General features: G+C 41.6%; 2 protein-coding genes across 2 annotated transcripts in view; one reads left to right on the top strand and one right to left on the bottom strand.

The window, feature by feature from the left end:
* The window catches only part of LOC106948617 (meprin A subunit beta), a 10,219-nt gene extending 6,212 nt beyond the window's left edge, over positions 1 to 4,007 (top strand). Inside the window, exons 10-14 of the mRNA XM_015034393.1 lie at positions 211 to 426; positions 525 to 992; positions 1,083 to 1,262; positions 1,735 to 1,891; positions 2,533 to 4,007. Of these exons, the coding sequence (XP_014889879.1) occupies positions 211 to 426; positions 525 to 992; positions 1,083 to 1,262; positions 1,735 to 1,891; positions 2,533 to 2,761 (1,250 nt within the window). The 3' untranslated portion in view covers positions 2,762 to 4,007. The remainder of the gene's footprint in view (positions 1 to 210; positions 427 to 524; positions 993 to 1,082; positions 1,263 to 1,734; positions 1,892 to 2,532) is intronic.
* phlpp1 (PH domain and leucine rich repeat protein phosphatase 1) overlaps positions 3,010 to 19,946 on the bottom strand; it is a 65,347-nt gene continuing 48,410 nt past the window's right edge. The window contains exons 5-17 of the mRNA XM_015034390.1: positions 14,687 to 14,833; positions 12,727 to 12,954; positions 12,016 to 12,218; positions 11,625 to 11,685; positions 10,462 to 10,557; positions 9,689 to 9,844; positions 8,858 to 9,058; positions 8,145 to 8,307; positions 7,913 to 8,043; positions 7,592 to 7,705; positions 6,549 to 6,743; positions 5,698 to 5,926; positions 3,010 to 5,611 (exon numbers count right to left, since the gene is read on the bottom strand). Coding sequence (XP_014889876.1) covers positions 4,292 to 5,611; positions 5,698 to 5,926; positions 6,549 to 6,743; positions 7,592 to 7,705; positions 7,913 to 8,043; positions 8,145 to 8,307; positions 8,858 to 9,058; positions 9,689 to 9,844; positions 10,462 to 10,557; positions 11,625 to 11,685; positions 12,016 to 12,218; positions 12,727 to 12,954; positions 14,687 to 14,833 — 3,244 coding nt within the window. The 3' untranslated portion in view covers positions 3,010 to 4,291. The remainder of the gene's footprint in view (positions 5,612 to 5,697; positions 5,927 to 6,548; positions 6,744 to 7,591; positions 7,706 to 7,912; positions 8,044 to 8,144; positions 8,308 to 8,857; positions 9,059 to 9,688; positions 9,845 to 10,461; positions 10,558 to 11,624; positions 11,686 to 12,015; positions 12,219 to 12,726; positions 12,955 to 14,686; positions 14,834 to 19,946) is intronic.

The raw sequence follows: 19,946 nt of genomic DNA on the forward strand, positions 1-19,946 counted from the left end.
TTTTTTTTTTACTATTATTCCAGATTTTGAAAAAAATAGTTAAAATAAGTACATGGCATTTCTTCTACTGTCTTTTTCACAGTACTAAATTAAAAGGTTTTTACAGAGCTTTACCAAGGATGCTAAAGTGAGCCTGCTACTGTCACATCCACAGTGCAAATACAATACATTCCGACTGACGTTTATATTTTATGCCCTTGTTCTGTTTAGGATCAGGATACTTCATGCACTTTAGCACTGGTGCGGCCAACACTGGAGACACAGCCGTGCTGGAGAGCAGGCTTGTTTATCCAAAAAGAGGGTACCAGTGTTTGCAGTTTTTCTACTACAACAGCGCTGGTCCCAGCGACACCCTGAAGATCCATGTCAGGGAGTACGATGAAGCTAATCCCAATGGAACGCTGCGCTTTATAACAACACTAACTGGTGACTACGTCAAAGCCGTGCAGCTCACAGAGTTCTGCTGGAGAAATGAAGCCATCGAGTGATTTCTAATTTCAGTCCTCTTCCCCATTTTCACATAGGATCTCCTCAGGATTTGTGGCAGCTGCATCATGTGAGTCTAGATGTGAAAAAAAAGTTCAGAGTTGTCTTTGAAGGGACAAAGGGGGCCTCGGGGCCGGCAGCAGGAGGACTCTCACTGGATGACATTAACCTTTCCGAGACCACCTGCCCCGAGTTTGTATGGCGGGTGAAAAACTTCAGCCATGTCATGGATACGACCCCAACCGACACCTCTATCTTTAGCCCCCCCTTCACGTCCAAGGAGGGTTACACCTTCCAGATGCAGATTTACCCCAGTGGTAAAGAGGGCTATTCTGGGCAGTTGTCTGCCTATGCTCACCTCGTGGCGCGGGAAGGGGACACCGGACAAACATGGCCTTGCCCGTGGAAGCAGATGACCATGATGCTGATGGATCAGCACCCTCACATTCAAAAGCGCATGTCCAATCAGCGCAGCGTCACCACTGACCCAACCATGAAGGCAACAGGTAAGGCTTTCACTGAAAAAAATCTTGTGACATACACTTAGCTGCTCTTTATAGTTTAAACTTCAACGCAACCTTTCAACATTGTTTCAGATTCTGAACTTTTCTTCTGGGACGATCCACGGAAGGTTGGCACTGAGGTGACGGATACCGATGGGTCCAAGTATTTCCGAGGGCCGGGTTTTGGTACTGCAGCGTATCTCACACACCTCAGAGCTAAGAGCAGAGACTTTATCAAGGGAGGAGATGCCATCTTTCTACTCACAATGGAAGGTAAAGGCAACCGATTACTACATAAACTCAACGTCAGCTCCTCTGAAAATGCTCCAACACCCACTCTTCCTATTACTTACACATCGACACCACAACATTCTGATACGTACAATAAATCTATGTCAGAACAACACAGATTCCTGGAGCTGACAACAAAGAGCTCTCTTGGGCAATGGATGGGGAATGGCTTGCTTTTCTGAACCTGTCCCATCATCACTATTCCCCATTTTATCCATGTCTATCATAATTTTTCTCTGTGTCATAAGCTGTGCGGGACCCCTTTTGGTTATATAGGCCTACAGAGATCAAACCAATATAATCAATCCAAAGCGTGCTGTCATAAAACAATAAGATTGATCTGCGAACCTATTTGCTACCATCAGGGTTGTAACTGTGCTGAAAATACATTCCCTTGCACATATAAAAGCAATGTAAGGATATAATCGCTCATTTATCTTATCTTTGTTTATAGATGTGGCCCATCTGACACAATCCCAGCCTGTGCCTTCCACAACCTTAAGACCTACCACATCCACATCCACAACCACTAATGCTTCAGATATTTGCCAAAATGTGCTGTGTCAGAATGGTGGAATCTGCGTTGGGGATCAAGGGAAGCCTTCTTGCAGGTGAGCAGGTTTTGACTGTAAAAAATAACCACAGTCAGTGGTAAGCTGTTTTTTGTTTTTAAAATGATGCAATGAAATACCCAAATTATACCAAAGATAAGTTATTTTCCTTCAGAAACTCTGATTTTGTTATTGAGAGGTATAAGACTCATCAAAGCCTTCTGAAAACACTCGTATGAATTTAAGACCTACATGGATTATGAGAAATAATTTGTTTAAAACCGTCTCAATTTCCTAAAGGGCTACAAAAAGAGAAAAAAAAAACTGTTTCGAGAGAACACTTGATGGTTCACAAGCTGGAATGAATAAATTATACTGCAAAATGAATTTTGTCACAGCATAAGGCAACATGTTGAGTTTATTTTAGTCAGGAACAGAATTAATGGATGGCACCAATCCATTATTATTATTATTTTTTTTTTAATTAGTAAAAAAAAAACATCAGCATGAGATAATGTAATTTATGAGCTTATAATATCAGAATGCCCTTAAGACATTTTAGGATGTAAAAATTCATATTCTCACATTTAAAACAACTCATGACTCTTTAAGACCCCTTAGAAACCTTGAAACTACGTAGGGATACTGAAAACACAACGGTCAGATTTTCTTATTTCTATCCCCTTTCATCTGCTCTGCAGGTGTGTGGTGGGCAACGACTGGTGGTACTACGGGAATGTCTGTCAGCACAAAGGCTCCACGCAGGATAAAACCACTCTAGCACTGGCCTCCTCTCTGTCTGTGCTGGGAGCAATGTTAGTGATCACAGTCGTCAGCGTCTTCTGTATGAAGAAGAAGTACAAGAAGAAGGTTATGAACGACGACAGCAACATGTACATGCAAAATGTGCATGCCAATGATGGACCCTAACAATAACTTGGACTTTTTTGTCAATGAAAAGATTACAGCTGTTGACGGAGAGCTGGATTAAATCTAATGTTGCCTTAGATTGCCACCTATTGGTCATTTATTTGATGTAAAGTCATGGACGCGATGGAGGAAGTTTTAATGTGTAAATGGAGATATTCTAAATGAAGCTTTTATTAAGGTTGTGATCTTTGCATAAAACTGTTAACATGTCAAAAAAGAAAAAAAAATAAAGTCTCAGACAACAACGGTTATATTCACAAATTTAAAATTTATTATACCAAAGACAGGAACATTTTGTAGTGTCTCTTTTCCGTGTGGCTATACTTGTTGGTGTTACTGAACTAGACACAGTCATGCCGGTGATAACAGTTACTGTAGGAGGGAGGTGGGACTAATTACCTGTGAGTATCCATGTATGTGAATGTCTCATGTGTGTACGTGTGTGTGTGTGTGTGTGTGTGTGTGTGTGTGTATGTGATTGTTTGCGTGTGCATGCAAATACCTATTAGTGTTCAGTAGATACAGTGATGACTACAGGACATCACAGTTCAACAAAGTGGAGCAAACCATTGCAACTTAGTGTATAAATATTGTACGGAACGTTAGTTTCCATCCTGCAACTGCACATTTACACTTGTGTGTGTGTGTGTGTGTGTGTCTGTTGTGATGTCGATGTTGTGTTTGTGGGTTTACACCGTAAGATAAAGGGGGCACGCCTCCATAACAGCAAAACAATAAATCCTCCCCACAGCTACAAGCCTTCACCGACATACAGTTCCTTTTAAAAGCATCAGTATACAACATTTTTCTTATTTACAATCATTGAAAAAGAATCACCATTTCTCTCAGAGAAGATTAGTAAAAAAGTGACTGAGTCACCATAAAGAGTATGCAACTCCTAGGAGTTAGTATTGGAAATTTTCTACAAAAAAAATCTCTATGTCATTTTACAGGCCGAGAGCTGTGATTTACTGAAGAAATACAGTATTTTAAGTGCCCTATATAAAACAGTTAGGTGTGGTATTAATGGCGCATGAAACACCAAAAGTCGATTGATAACAAAAAGATGAGTCTGTATTTCAAAAGGTTCCTTTTTAGCAACTTCACTGTGATCACACTGATTTAAGTTCTTACAAAACAAAATAAACCATGGAATCGTTATCCATATTAAGTACGGTGACAAGCTAATGCTATTTGCAAATAGACTAGTGTTGATTATGTACTGGAGAAAACAAAAACAAACAAACAAAACAAAAATAAACGTCGGGTCTGCGAGAAGGGCGGGACTCTGGAATTTGTGTCCTCTCAGGCGATTTGAGGAGGTTGAGGATCATTAAAGGGCTCATTTGCTTGTTTCACTCTGAGAATGCTTCCTTACATGTTCCTCCAAAGAGGCGGCGCATGGCAGAGAAGCCTGCTGTGAAACACTTTCACATATGCATTCTACAGCCTCCAGGCAAAACCCCACCCGTCCGTGGGCATGAGCGGAAGAATCGCGGCGTGCTGTAGAGGAGATGAATCTGTGTCCGTCTAGAGAGGGGTGTCGTAGTAATCAGTGGGCTGATCCGTCCCGGCTGGCTTCTGCTGTTTTTGCTGATGCTGCTTCATGATCTCCTTCACCTCTTCCTCCAGCTCAGGGGGGATGATGAACTGGTCGTCCGGGTCGGGCTGAGCTGGAGCTGTGAAGTAACCCCCTGATTTCTTGGACGGGGCGTCGGCTGCCACCTCGATGAGGTTGTGACTCTTCTCTTGACGCGCCACCGAACCGTTAACCCTCCTCTTCCCCGGAAACTTCCCACCGTCCCCAGCTCCTGCTCCCACGCCTTGCCACGACTCGTCTCTCTCCAGGCCGTTCTCGGCCTCTGCCAGGTTCAGGTCGACTCCGTCCTCCAGGGGCTCGGGGGTGCACGGGGGTGGAGGCGGTGGAGGAAGGTTGAGCAAGGTGCGTTCCTGGCTGGACGAAGCGGGTACGAGGCTTTGGGGCGACGATAACTGCGACAGCTCCGCTTTCAGGCAGTGGACGTCTGCCTCCACTTCCACTCGGCTCCCGTTGGAGAAGACGCCGGCGATGGGCTCCTCGTCCTCGCTGTCCAGCCCGTTGTCGGACAAGGCGCTGGAGAAGGTGGCGCTGGACAGCTGCCTCTGAAAGGAGCCGGCCAGGCAGGCTGGGTGGAGCGCACAGCAGTTCCGAGCGGAAGCCAGCTCTGAACCTGGGAGGAGATACTGGCAGGACTGGGAGGTGGTGTGGGACTGCTGCTGCTGTAGAGACAGCAGCTGGGCTTGATGGTGCAAGTGAAGCTGAGGGTGGTGAGGCTGATCCTGCAGCAGCACAAAGGAGCTCTGTGGGGGCTCGTCGGACGAGGCCGTGGAGCCCACCTCGCTGCTCATCTCGCTGGTGCTGATCTCGCTGCTGATTTCGCTGCAGGAAGACGGCGGAACGGGCAGGGAGCCGTCCGAGGGTCGATCCTTAATGGCAGAAGACGACGACGGGTAGGCGCCCAGGCCGGGGCTCGGGGGAGGCTGGGGCGGGTCGGAGCAGCAGCAGGAGCAGCAGTCTTCACTCACGCTGAGCTGCACCACGACTGCACTCAGGCTGTCGGTACAGCCGTAGCCTTGAGCCAGGGTGCAGAGCTTCTTAGCCGCAGCGAGACCGTCTGGGACATTCCGAACCGCCTCCACTGCTTCCGTAGGAGACACAGCGTCCCACAGCCCGCGGCTGCCCAGGATGAAGAACTCATCCTGAGGGGTGAGAGTCACCGTCTGCACGTAGGGGCAAGGAATGACTGAGGGGTAAAGGAAGGAGTAGCCCATAATCCTTGTGGAGTCAGTCACCCCGTTCACCTTGTTGTCCTGGAAGACAGGAGGATGGAAATCAATACAGAGAACATTTGAAACTAGATTAGCTTCAGTTTTTTTTGTTTTTTTTTTAGTGGAACCTCAGTCACGATGGCTCTGTGCTGCCTGATCCTACGGTATTCCTCCTCAAGGCCCACATTGTGAAGAAGCGACAGGGACATGGGCTTCCCGTCCCGGCACAGGATGGCCTGGCACTTTCCCACATTAGCTGCTGTGAGGACGAAGCAGCCACTGGGGTCGGTGGGGTCGTGGCGGATGTGACACAGAGCTGCAGAGCCGCCGAGTTTCTGTCCGGCTGTTCCCAATTTCCTTCAAGGGGAAAAAGGATGAAAAAAACAAGAGAGCGAGAATGACGGTTTATTGAACAGATTTTAAGTTGCAAGTATTCAGGAGGGAGTCTGTGGGTACAAACATAATTATGATGCCATTCAAAACCCGGAAATTAAAACCCTGGGAATGGGAGAGGTTTGGTCAACAGATTCATTTCCCATCCATAATCTCTGACGACTTGATGGTAGGGACGGGTGATCTGTGGTTAAGAGTTTATCATACTATTTTTGTGGCATTTATTGCGATAATTAAGCTGATGATAAAAAGTATTTAAAAATCTGCTGAACTCTTTTTGGAAAAAGACCCAACATAACTGTAGTCAAAGCCCTGAGAAAACCAAAGAAAAACCAAAACAAAACAAAGTACTGATCGTCAAGAAAACACAACTTTAAGTTGTGCAGTGTTATCACTAACAGCACACAAAAACAATATTTAACCACATTTTTTTTAGATCTAGTGCCACTCTCTTGCAACAGCAAAAAATTCACAAGCACCACCAAAATTCTCTTCCCCCACCAAAAAAAAAAAAAAAAAAATCACTTGCTTGCAAAATAACGTCCAGTCGTTTAGAGAACATAGAGTATTACTGCTGGTCACGTACCTTTGCATGACGAGGAAGGTGTTGGTCATGTAATCCTCTTCGCTTTTTGTCTTGTGTATTTCCTCGGCCAGGACGTCGTTCATGGTGCACTGCAGCAGGTAGGGCACTTCCACATTCCTGTCTCCGTCAAACACGCCGTACAGAGCTTCCCGACTCCCGCAGAAACTGTTTACTGAAAGGGCAGCAACGCAGAGTCTGAAAAGGAACAGACAATCGCTCTGTGAGGAAACGAATTAAGTAATGCTTGTTATGATCAGTTTGGATGAACATCTAAATATCTGCTAGGATTCCCAAATATTTTTCATGCAAAGATGTGTTTTAAAATCTTCCAAGTTCTCAGTCCATTATGTTAATTCAAGAGATATAAAATGCCAAACTTCCCTTTGAATTTACAACAGATATTCTAGAGTGGGCAGACTTGAAATATGAAAACTCAAAAAATACAAGAAGCTGAAATAAAAGAAGCAGGGGAGGACAGAAGCAAGAAAGCAAACATTGAAACAAAGAAAAGAACAAAGAAGCAAAGAAAGAAGAAAGAAGTCGAGAAAAAAGGGGGGAAGGAAGAATGACAAGAAAGGAAATGAAGACAAGGAGAACAGAATAAAGAAAGAAAGGACACAGGGATGGGAACTAAAACAAAAGGAAGGACAAAAAAGGGAAAGAAAGAAGGACACAAGAAAGTATATGAGGAAGGAGAAAAGCATGGAGAACATTCAGACAGTTCTGGTGGGGAATAAATTTTTTCTATAATTCTCCTAACATGGAAAATACTGAAAGCAAATTCTAGACGTTTCCAGGCTACAGTAACCTTTTCTGTAATCAAAGGAATATACTTGATTTGTACATTGCTTTGAGGTTCTACTTTTCCCCAACAAAGAAATTCTGCGGCAAGTGCTCATGTTTTAGAAGAGCACTGCTTCCATATTTCTTTCATTAAAGTTATCTTTCAGAACACAAATTCTCAGAAGGGTTATATTAGCGAGGCTTTGCAGCACAAACACGATGGAGGTTGTTCTTTTCACTCTTGACTGAATTTAGCTCACTTGTTCTTTACGCCTGAGGCCTCTGTGTAACCATGACTCCACACAGCGGGGCCCCCAGATGCCTCATTCGATGAAAAGGTTGGTGGTGGATCAATATGGAAACAGCGAATGTTACTGGAAGACAAAAAAACACGAAGCAGATCAAAATCATTCCCTTATCTCCAGGCACATAAATACATATGTTATTATGAACAAACAGCAGAGAAATAATGAACATAAAGGAAAACTAAATAATATATCGCGAGGAAAAACAGAGTAAATTGAGAAAGAGCTTCTGGTGGAAAATAAAAAAAAAGATGTGCTCAAATGAAGTTGGCGTACTTCAGCTGCTCGAGGGTTTTATGGTCCAGGTTGAGGCGAGGGTTGCCAGTGAGGTCCAGCTCCTGAAGTTTTGGAGGCAGATTCTCTGGGAGAGTGATCTCACTCAGCTCATTACAGCTCAGGTCCACACACTGGGGAAAAAAAAAAAAAAAACCAGAATGTTGCAGATGGAGGTTCAGAGCCGCCAAAACCACAGAGACTTCAAAAAGATGAGCTGCTGCTGAAGCCTTGCCTTCATCTCCATCAGCTGCATGACCTCAGGGAAGACCTCGATGGAGTTGGAGTGGGCAATAAGCGTGTGCATCCGTCTGCAGTTCATAATGGTGGTGGGAACAGTCTTCAGCATGTTTCCACTCAGGTCCACCTCCTCCAGCTCCTCCAACTTGGCCATTTTACTGGAGGGTAAAGAAGGAAACAGATGAGCTGAAGCACAAACTAATTTATTTAAAGAACAGGTGAGGTCAGCTGTCATAATGTGATCTTTTCCTTGCATGTGTGTGCCGACTGTGCTACAAACACAAACATTGAGTCAAATGTCATCTCTCATCAGAAGTACATAGTTTTGTCTAAGTTATCCTCCCTATACGTTTCCAGGCTTGGAAAATGCTCAAATTGAATTTGATACTTTTCAGGACCACATGCAAACACTGTTAGCAAACGCTGTTAGACGGTGATGTAGATGCAGGTAAAGCAAAAATGTATCCTAAACTTATTTAGGAATTACACATTTTTAATTTATGAATAACCCCTCCCCCCCATAACATTTATAATCATCTTTATAATGCATGTTCAGATTTCCTCCATAAATTTCTTGAAAAACTGAAATATTTCATTTTTACTGACTGATGATGACATTCCTTCAAAATAATAATAAGAAAAAGGACAACAAAATAAATATTTTAATTATTCCAGGAGGGGGGAAATTACTGTGAAGGAACTCTTTACCTGGCTGGGAAGGTTTGGAGGTGGTTGTATGCCATGTGCAAAACCCGCAGGTGTGTGTGACCCGTGAGCATCGGCACACACTTGTCCGTCAGCCAGTTATTGGTCAGGTAGAGCTCCTGCAGGATGCTGTGGCTTTCCTCTGACAGACTGGAGGGTGGCAGGTGCTCCAGCTTGTTGGCTGATGCATTTACGCATCGTAAACTGAACCCAAAACACATGAGAAGTGCTCAGTTATTTTCATGGTATTTAAGGGACAGAAAAACAGAGATGAATATCTAAACTGGGAAACGCATGGGGTTCAGGAATATTTTGAGATAATGAAAACTCAAAGGGCTGAGGGAGACTAGAAAAACCAGATTACTCATCGACTATAGTTTTTGGTCAGGTTGTTAAAACATGATGCAGTCTCATTGATGCAATCTAGATTGATTATCAGTATGCTCGCTGATAACAAAGTGTTTTCCCATGTCAGCTGATAAGCTGATTCTAGTTCCTCTAGTAATCAAAACAAACATAATTTTTTTTTCTTCTTCAGTTGGCTTTTAAAAAGTTTGCATTTGTATAAACCTTGAGTGGAAAACCCTATACATTTAAAAAAAAAAACACACACACCAATGAGTAGCTTTGTTAAAATACTAATTTTCCTCTCAGGCTGTTTTTAGATTTAATCTCTCTTTGTAATATTTTCTTCAGTCAGTTCTGTCTTTGATCTTTGTACACCTGACGTTCCTGTTCCCTCAAGCTCCTCTTTGACTTCAGGACGCATAATTGTAAAAGAAAAAGAAAAAAGAAGAAAAAAAACAGTCACTTTCAGCCAATTCTTAAAGCTACCTGTTGGATTTGAGGAACAGGTTGCAGGGAAGCTCCACCAGTTGATTATGCTGAACATCCAAAACCTCCAGCAGAGGGCGCTCCACTCTTTCAGGCAGCTTCTGCAGCTGGTTATGTCCTGCACTCAGCTTCCTTAGACTGTTGCTGCAGAACAACCTGCAGCATGAGAAATATCCAGAGAGCTGGGTCAGCACTGACATGTGATGGATAAGAAATTTCAACAGACACATAGATGATTGAGATGGATTGAAAGCTGAGGTTCTGTACGGCGGGCAGACAAGCAGATATAGATAAATTGAGGTAGACTGCAGTTATTGAAGAGAGAGTAAAAAGGGAAAGTGAAGGACAAAGCTGGATGTGCGGATGAGGAAGGAAGAAAATTTGAGAGTAGCAGCGCCTCTGGTGGCTCCTGTAACTGAAATTCATCATCCTGACACTTATTGGGTAAAAAAATAAATGTCCAGACAAAACGGAGACCAGTGGTAGAGAGAGAAGGAGAGAGAGAGAGAGAGAGGGAGAAGAACAGGAGAGAAACCAAGAGAGCAAGGTTGATGCAAAGCATGGCAAAGGGTAAAAGGTGCATCTGAAGTAACCTTCTAAAAATGCTACATAAAGAGAAGCAGCCGGTTCGAAAAGCATCTAGAGGTTAGCGGCTATCAGTGTGATTTATGAGGCTCTATGGGGGATAGATACATCACTTGACAAAGGGCACAGAGAATAACGCAGCATTGCTCCACATTTACAGGCATGTTTGCGGCGAGATGGAGACTCACCTCGCCGGGAGCTCGGTGATGAGGTTGTGGCTCACGTCCAGGACTTCCAGTTTCTTCGCTTCACACAGCCAGTCTGGCAAGGACTCCATGTGGTTCCTGGTGGGGAACAAGGGGTGACGATGATGATGATGAATGATGTGCCGTTTTCAAACTGTGTTACTTAAATGGAATATAAGTTAGAGTGAATAAATGTCCTTTTTCTGCATTATGTAGCACTTTAGATTTAGGTAAATGGAGTCCTGGCAGTGTTGCTGCCTTACACTCAGATGGGGAAACTCTTCCTCATTATGCGACTCTGTGAAGGCCACTTGGTTTTGTCAAATTTTAAAATACATTATAAATCAAACATAGTCTCAATGTCGAGCTTTGTCAAATGTCAATGTCAAAACACTGAAATAAAAGTTTCCATCATTGTAAAGAGTAAAACAATTCACTATTGGGTTAGGGATAGCAGTTTTTTTTTTTACAATGTCCATTCACATTCTTCTTCAATAATCTTTATTCTCGTGCAGCTATGTGATCTTAAAAGCATGACCACTCATCATCTCTCATCTCTTCATCGTGGTAATAATAATTTACAAGTACAAACGAAGTGTGTCCTGAAAGTTAATGTGTTGAAAGCAAAAAAAAAAAAAAATGGCCAAACATAAAGAGTTCAGGAAGCTAGACAACATCCAGAGTGTAACGGCTAGCCAAGCTAGTGTAGCTCAAAATGCTAAAGAAGTCGATGCTGTTTCAGAGAGCAAGGCAGCGGAAATGCTATTCTCTGATGGCTGTGGGCTCTTTCAGCTGGATAATGCCAAAAAGCAAAAATGGGATCTCAATTCAATCAAGTGAGATCCATGGAGGCCCCACCTCAAAGGGCTTAAAGGATCTGCTGCTAACATTTCAGTGCCAGATACCACAGAACAACTTCAGCTGTCTACTGGGTAACCATGAGCTATAAGGCTGTGTGTTTTCATGCATAAGCAAATGGTACATAAGAGATCAAATTTTTACTTATGATTAGCTTGTTTTATTCCTACTTGTTTTCGGATGGGTCAGACAGTTATGAATATATAGTGGGTGTACGTTAATCCAATAGATTCAGAATTCATCAGTTATTGGACTATTTTATTACAGTTCCTTTCTTACAAAACACAAATACTTTTTTTTTTACTCACCTCGAGATATCCATGTAAGTGAGATTGGAGGGCACAGGACTTACATCCAGCTGTCGTAATTCTGTGGGTAGAAATCCAAACACATTAACCTACAGCAAGGACGGCCTAATAAAAAAGCAGGAAGATCTAAAATGGAGGAGAGGGCTGGGGAGGGGGAGCTGCAGGGCGACGATGAGCGAAGGGGAATGATGGAGAGGGACAATTAGAGAGTTTTATTGATGAGAAAAATCGAAAGAATGAGAACAGGTGAACGCGAGAGGCACATCTGAGACGACACATCTACGGTGTAAAACACCTACAGAGAAGGGATTCGGGTACAGCTGAGATCGAAACAAGTGAGGACGTGGTTCAAAAGGAAAAGCTCTACCTACTAATTCAGAGCCACGCTCACCGTTGTTTGAGGCGTAGATGCCTTTGAGCAGGGAACCTTTGACCTTCAGACACGTTATGTGGTTCCTCTCGCAGTGGAGGACCTCCAGCCTGGGGAAGATGGAGGCGTCCAGCTCCGTCAGCCGGTTATCCCGCAGGTCCAGCTGGGTCACGTGCCTCAGCAGGTCCGGCTCGTCTGGCACCATGACGGAGATCTTATTCAGCCTAACAGAGGAGGAGAGGGGTTCATCTTCAGCTGGGCCAGACTGTGAATTGTGTTTACATGTTAGTTGTGGATTTCTGTTGCACAAGCAGAAGGAGATGTTGTTGCCCTCTGTTCAGTAGGAGTGTGATTTACAAAAAGCCGAAGAAGAGTAACGACTGCAGCTGATTTCAAAATTTCTTCGACAAACTTTTAGTGAAGCATTAACCGTGAAATAGTGCAAGTCACTCCAGCTCTGCGTTTCCCCAGACGACAAGAGGGGACTTAATGTGTAGGCAAATGATTTCTTCATTTCGTGCTCTTTAGCCGTCCAGCTCTGTGACGGAATCCGCCTGATGTTTTTGTTTCCATAATTAGTGGGATTAAAGCATGTCAATGTGTATAACAGTGGAGACAGGAATGGTTGGAAAATCAAAGTCATGCATTGTTCTGGGCAGAGTTCACCGAGTTCATTCAGAAAATCCCTTCTAAACGTAAAAGCTACAGAGTGAGCCGCCTGTGGAGGTTTACCTTAGATCGATGTGTTTGACATGGAGCAGTCTGAAATTCTGCAGGGTGAGCGTTTCCTGGTTGTTTCCAGCCATGCAAAGCTTCTCCATGGAGGCCAAGCGTTCGAGCACCTGGGGCACATGGCTGAACTGGTTGAAGGAAAGGCCTAAGTAGCTCAGCCTCTGCAGGGACCCCAGCTCACACGGCAGCTCACTCAAACTGTTTCCGTCCAACAGGAACGTCTGCAAACTGAAAGAGGAACGATCAGGGATTTTGACAAGGACCCATCCAACGTTTTCTCAGGATTTTTATCAAGCAACATCAGATCAACATGTAACACGCTGTGCCTCAATAATCAGTTTACTTAATGTCCAGTAGATGGCAGCAGCAGAATAGCTACCCTGCTGGTCACTTTAGGAATTTACAGGCATACCAGATCCGTCCTGCAGATTACCTTCTCATCTTCAAAAGTTCATACCCTGCATACCAGCATGTTTGGCTTCAACTGAGGTCTGAATATGAAGGAGTATTCTGAAATGTAATCCCAGAACTCGTTCACATTTTGTGTCTTTACGACCACAAACTTTAGCTTAGATTAATGAGGTTTTATGTGACAGACCACGAACAACACCGAGTTGACTAACATTGAGAGCTTAAAGAGAAACGATGCACGGTTTTCAACTAGAAATCCACCGAGTACGACATGTATTTGTTTTAAGCCTTCCTGAGTCAAAGCGCAGTTTCAAATCTTTTAGGATGTGGCTCTACAAGCTTTGCATATTTGGAGATAAAACCTTTACCAATCCTGGTAAAAACAGTATATTCCCAGTTAGACTCAATGAAGTGTCAATTTTCAAATGTTGCCACCGATTCTGAGGTGCATGCAGGTCTGGAATTTGACTGGGCAAATCTAATGTAAGGACGCGTCATGTTCTTAACCATTTCAGCTCCTGATCTGTTTAGGGCAGTTGTCCTACTTGCAGGTGGACCTTCACTCAGTTTCAGGTTTTATGTTGCCTCTGATGGATTTTCTTCCTGGAATGTCCTGTAGTTAGTGTCCTCAAAAAATTGCATCCCCACACCAACTTTCATGGTGGGGATGGTGTCTTAAATAAAAGTACGAGAAATAAGATGATTTCTGAGAATATTCAGAAGTTCTATTGGAATTAAGCTGAAAAACAAATGCACACTATATTTCTCTTCATTTTATTTGGGAGAAATTTTGAAAACCATCTATGTTTTTCCTTTTATTGCTTAATCACATATTGTTTGTGCTGATCTTTCACATAAAATGCCAACAAAAGACACCGAAGTTGAGTGATTCACAGGGCTGTGATTCCTTGCGTAAAACATTTCATCCCGTCTCTAGTTGTCAGCAAGTGGCTCACAACTACAGCTACGTGCTGGTAATGTTTGCACAGGTTATGTTTGTCAGAATTGTGTAGAAAAATGAATATTTAGCAGCTTAAGGAGATTAATAAAATCTGTCAGCAAATGTGTCCAAACCCAACTCATAGCTGATTAAAAAAGATTTTTCAACAAAGTTTACAGACAAACCAAGCTTATTACCCACTGACCAGGCCATTGTTAAGCTGAGATCATTACAAACAACACAATACAAACATAAATAACTAAATAAGTAGACCAAAAGTACTGCATGAGTAAGGTCACTATTCACCCTTTTAAAATCCACACATTTGGCTATGCAAACATTTGGCACAGAGACAAACAGAAATGTGGTGCACTATTGCAAAAAGTGTGTCTCCAGAAACTAATAGCAGATAGAGGAAGGTAAACACCAAAAGGAAACAAAATATAAAATATCTTCAAAATCAAATATTGGGAAGTATATTAAGCCCCTGACATCACCAAAGATTTAGATCTTTAATATATATTACTTTTGCTTTTTGAAACTGGTTAAAAAAAAAAAAAGAAAAGTTTTCTTTCCATTGTTTCTGTGTAAACTGCTTCTTTTGCTTACTTGCTCATGGCCCCCACAGAGCTGGGGACAGAGTCCATGTAGTTACAGCTGAGGTTGACCTCTGTCAGGGTGGGGATGTCACAAATGGCCAACGGGAACTGACCAAGGTGGTTGTTGGAGAGGTTGAGGCTGCGGAGACGAGAGAACCTGGAGGAGAAGAGAACGGAGATGGAGAGGGTAAATTGAAAAGCTTGCTTATACGTTGTAAGGATTAATATTGCAACACAAATATAGCGCATTCATAAATATATTCATGGGGACTGAAGCAAAGTCTAGCTTGCATATATTTAGTTAAATAAAAAACAAAACAAAACAAAAAGAAAAAAAAACAATGAATTTCAACACCCCCAAAGACAGAGTAGTTTTTAAAGATTCATGTTGATTTGTTGAGTAAACAAATGAAGCATGAGTGTGTGTTATTTATTTAAACATCAGAGGCCAGTGGCATTCAGTGTGTCCCCTCATGACATATTAATAACCCTTATAGAAGCCCTTAGGAAGAAAGGAGACCAAAACTAAAGTGAACTTTGTAGAATGAGTTTTTCTTTATTTATCACACAAACAACTTTTTTTGTTCCCCACAGCAGCTGCTGTAACCAGCATTTGGTCGTGTTTTTTACCAAACTCAAGCTAAGCTCACATTCACGCAATATATCATGACAACGATAAGGATGTCGGAGTTATTGATTAGGGTGGCCAAGTAATTCCAGCTGAGGGCGGCTCCTGCTTGAAACTAGAGGAGGTTAAGTTAGAAAACGCCTCTTGATCACTAAATCAGTCTCTGCAAATGGCTGAGCAAAGGACTCATGCCTTCGCCTCAGTCCTCCATTATATCATGTTAAGTCATTCTGACATGTGAGACCAGATCTATTCTTTTTTTTTAAAAATCAGGTAACCAGGAATCAGACAATTTTCAGCTTAATCAGCAACAGTTACCGACGTTACCCTTACTAATCATTAACATAAGATACTAACCAGATAGTTTAAAACCTGATCTTGGTAGTCACGTTGTCTTATTACTGAAATAATAGTAAAACTGTGTTACAGAGACTGCTCTCTGAGACACAGCATAATGTCGCCTCTGCTCCAGATTTAAATAATTCATCTCGGCTGAGCAAGAAAAAAAAAAAAAATATCTTGAATGTTCTTACTTATCCACCTTCAAAGCAGCGCTAACGAAGAACTGATTATGTGAGCAACTCCCAGCGTGATAGCATCATTTTGGTTTGTTTTAGCTGCAGTTTTAAAGTACTGGCTAGCATATATGCTTAATTTTATTTATTTATTTATTTTTTGTCTGTAACTCCACAAGAACAGAGCAATTTTGTTCTTTCGTGGTAGCAAGAACAAGAACAAGGTTCTGGTCATGTATTTCATATTGCAAATCTTACAAAGTCCTCATAGGACCTTTATTCTGCAGCATTTGTACATAATAATTTCCAGACACCACACAGGAAAAAAAAGTTCTGTATGGTTGAGGTGTTAAAAACAAGCTGCAAGAACTCCCAAACCCGGACTCCAAATGTAATTTTGTTCTTCAGTCCTGGGAGAGAGAACAAATTACTCTGTTGCTGCTGAATTTGTAAAGGTCTGTAGACGGATAGTTCTTAAAGAAAAAACTTGAGTCAGCTGCAATTGAGGTCAGCAGGTTGGAGTTTTACATCAACAGAGATTGGAAATCGGCCAAAAAAACCCAAATGGTGCATTTCTACTACATTAAAGCAACCCGAGGAAATGCTCGTCTCACCTTAATGACCTAAAACGGTGAACTCTCACCTGATGAAGTGTCAAAACATTCAAATTTTCTAAATTTACTTTGTCTTAGAATAGGCAAAAAGTTAATTATATCGTATTTTGCCCTCCGTAGTCCATATTTAATACTAACAAAAAATTAAAGAGAAAAAAAATCTACTGACTATCACAAGAATTTTGATAAAACCCTTTGGCATATTTCTGTTACAAAAACATGCAAAGCAATTAAGTTTGCAATGTAGTTCTGAATATCCTACTTCCAGAATAGATAATGCTACAACAACATCACTGGATTATGGAGGCCAAATATGCTTAAGTTCTTTAAAAGAGACAAGCCGATCAAGAATCCAACAACTGATCGCAAAGCAAAAACTTCATCCAAATACGAGCTCAGATGTAAGATCTATGTCTTTGTAAATACATTTAACTCTCCTGTGAAGAAAGCAGTAGAACTGTCATTCAATGACATGTCATTTGTTTGTGCTGTTCTGTAATGATAGTATCAGTTTGCTCGTTTTGCCCCAACATGTGTCATAATCAAATACATGTTTCAAAAAGTTAGAGATATGAAAATGAGAAGGTAATGTGTTGATTTAGTATTTGCTTCTGGGTCATAATGGTTGTCTCCTTTGTTTTGTGCACAAATTCCCAACGGGGAACAGCCAATCATGGCACTCTCCCTCCCCAACTGACCTGCACACACAGGAGAGTTTCACACTCAGAAAACATCCAGACATTTTCAGATGTTTCAGATGTGACTGATGGCTAATTGCCCCTACAAGTAGAGGTAATGCTTGGGAAACTACCTAAAGGAATCTGATGTCTCTTAGATCTATCACAAAAATCTCACTTAATTACTGGAAGTGCTGTTTTAAATCATTTTAATAAAACAAATCAAAATTTCCTTCCAAAACTGAAAAATAATGAAATCTGGAAGTATTTGGCAAGTAAAACCCAGATGTGTCATATCAGAGGCCAACTTAGACAAAAAGGGAGAGAGTACTGGAGTACTATTACATTAATAAGCTGACTTGAAGTAAAAAAAAAAATAAATGCTTACAAATGCCATCAAAAAACTGTCAGTTAGCTCATTGTTTCAAAGGTCCAGCCAAGAAGTCCATTTATAGCTTTTTGAGCAGCTGCTGTGTTTTGGGCAAATCTCTGATAAACCCCTGGTAGGGTGTGCCAAGCTCCAAAATGGCCAAAAGACAAAGCAGGCATCTAGCTGGTGAACACTGTGGAGCATTTAGCAGTTGAAAACCCAGAAATCCTCTGATGAAAAGAAAATATAAGGTGAAAAGAGAATGAATATTTTGTTAGGTGAATCAAGAATCAATTTCATTTTTTTTTTTTGTTAGAGTTAGAGTATAAAAGCATAAAATTCAAATTTTTGATTTATGCCAAGATTTAAAAATCCCATTACAGATACTATCCTGTAGCGATAACATAAGAGCATTTAACATATTTGTCTAGAATTTCTGCCTCAACTATTTGAGGTAGAAGCAGAAAAGATATCACACCACTATGTAAAAGAGGAATCATCATTAAAAAAAAAAAAAAAAAAAAGGTTTTAACTTTGTCTTAAACAAAGTGTAATGATTAAGAACTGTTTTTACGGTTTAGCACCTTACTATTAGTGAATCGCGTAGATGGTATTACTACAACTATAACCTGCTGTTAACAATTACCCCCAGGATGTAGATCTTCCACAGATTTCTAACTCTTTTATGTTAACATAATGACAGTGAGAGGATAAAAATTCAAAAAGATAAACAGAGCAATGTTGCTGTACTCCATTTAGCCTTCCGGTTATCTGCACAAGGTCTTGCTCTGTTGGAGCCTGAATGAACCGCAAACATATAAAAAATTGTTTTTATTTTAATAGCTTCTTAAAATCTCTGTTTCCTATGCGCTTCCGTAGAAATTGGCTAATTTTGACTCTTTCTGTTCTAGTGACATCTACTTTGGTGCATTAACAAAACAAAACAAAAAAAAAAAAAAATTGGATTTTTCAGTTTTATATAAATGACAATAACAGTCCACATCAAAATGCAGAGGCAGTACACAATGTAGTACACTTCTCAACCTCGCCTGCTTGATGCAGGCCTCTCAAGGGAAATGTGGGAACTCAAGTAACTCTGCTGCATGTTTCTGTCAAAATCCCTCTATTTTCAGCTAAACTATTCATCTCTTTCTCATTACTGACCTCATTTTCTGTCATGCTGGGTCAAATGCGGATGAGCCTACTTAGATTTGGCAAAGCAAAATAGATGCTATCTCCCTTGACCAGCAGGGGAGCTGTGCATCCCGTATTCTGAGTTAAAAACCGGTTTTCCCTCCCATGTCATCCTCCTTTCAACATCAGTCATTATTACCCTGGAGATTAAAAGGGAAATAAAGATGAGTCAAACTAATATTACCATGACAGGGACTTGTAACAATTTGACCCCATTTGTCAGGAAGGCACAAAAGCATGTCGGATTAAAAACACGCACTGCCACGCAAACACAGAGTTCTCTAGGACAGCTAAATATAAAAGAAAATTTTAAAAAAAAACACACACACACACACACACAAAAAAAAACATAAAAATGTCATACTGTATCATGACTTTGCATGCACTGACCCCAAATCTACAGCCTGCAGCCAAATTTACAGGCAAGCGACTTCTCTACTAACACACTCTCCGCTTTGCACACATACATGCAGTACGGAGTTACAGTGACAAGCATAAAAGTGAAGCAGTATATTATATATTATATATGGCTACACACACACACATGGCCACACATGTAGCATCCAGTGTCTTGCCTGTGGTCTTTAATCTGGGACCATGATAAGCACGCAGCAGATGGTGCCCACAGAGAGAAAGAGTAAGACAGGCAAGGCACATTAAAAGCTTCCCTGCAGTCGCTTCTATCCTTCTGGGCTCTTTTGGCCTACACTCCAGCAACCCTGGCTGGCTTCAATGGTCCTCTTGTGCCAATGGCTCTTGTCCTAGTCTGGTCAGGTTGATGACATGCAAGTACGCGGCTAAAACCCAAATCTCTCCAAATCAGACAGCCACGTCCTGGTGTTTTCATTGAAGCCTCGCCGTCAGTGTCTCGTCTCTCATCTTTTCATGTTACACGTTTCCTTTAGCGCATGGTTTATGCTTCGCTTTCCTAAACCTCACCTTGGCACAAAGTTCATCATCTGAGCCACAACATTCACTTCAAAAACCAATTTGACCCATCCATACTTTCCCATCAGTTTTTTTTTTTTTTTGTATTTTGTTATGTTGCAAACACAAAGTTTATTTTCTGTGATGATGGATGAAGTGCATACTTGTAAAGTGGAAAGACAGCAAAACACGGTTTTCAAACTTTGTTTTACAAAAAAAAAAAAAATGTCTGAAAAAATGTTGCGTCATTCCTTTGTAGAATCACCTTTTCACTGCAATTACAGCTGCAAATGTTTGGAGGCATGTCTCAATGACCTTTTTACATCCAGAGAGAAATCTTCCTGT

The sequence above is a fragment of the Poecilia latipinna genome, unplaced genomic scaffold (genome assembly GCF_001443285.1).
Source record: "Poecilia latipinna isolate Pla-1442-1.1 unplaced genomic scaffold, P_latipinna-1.0 Scaffold297, whole genome shotgun sequence".
NCBI lineage: Eukaryota > Metazoa > Chordata > Actinopteri > Cyprinodontiformes > Poeciliidae > Poecilia > Poecilia latipinna.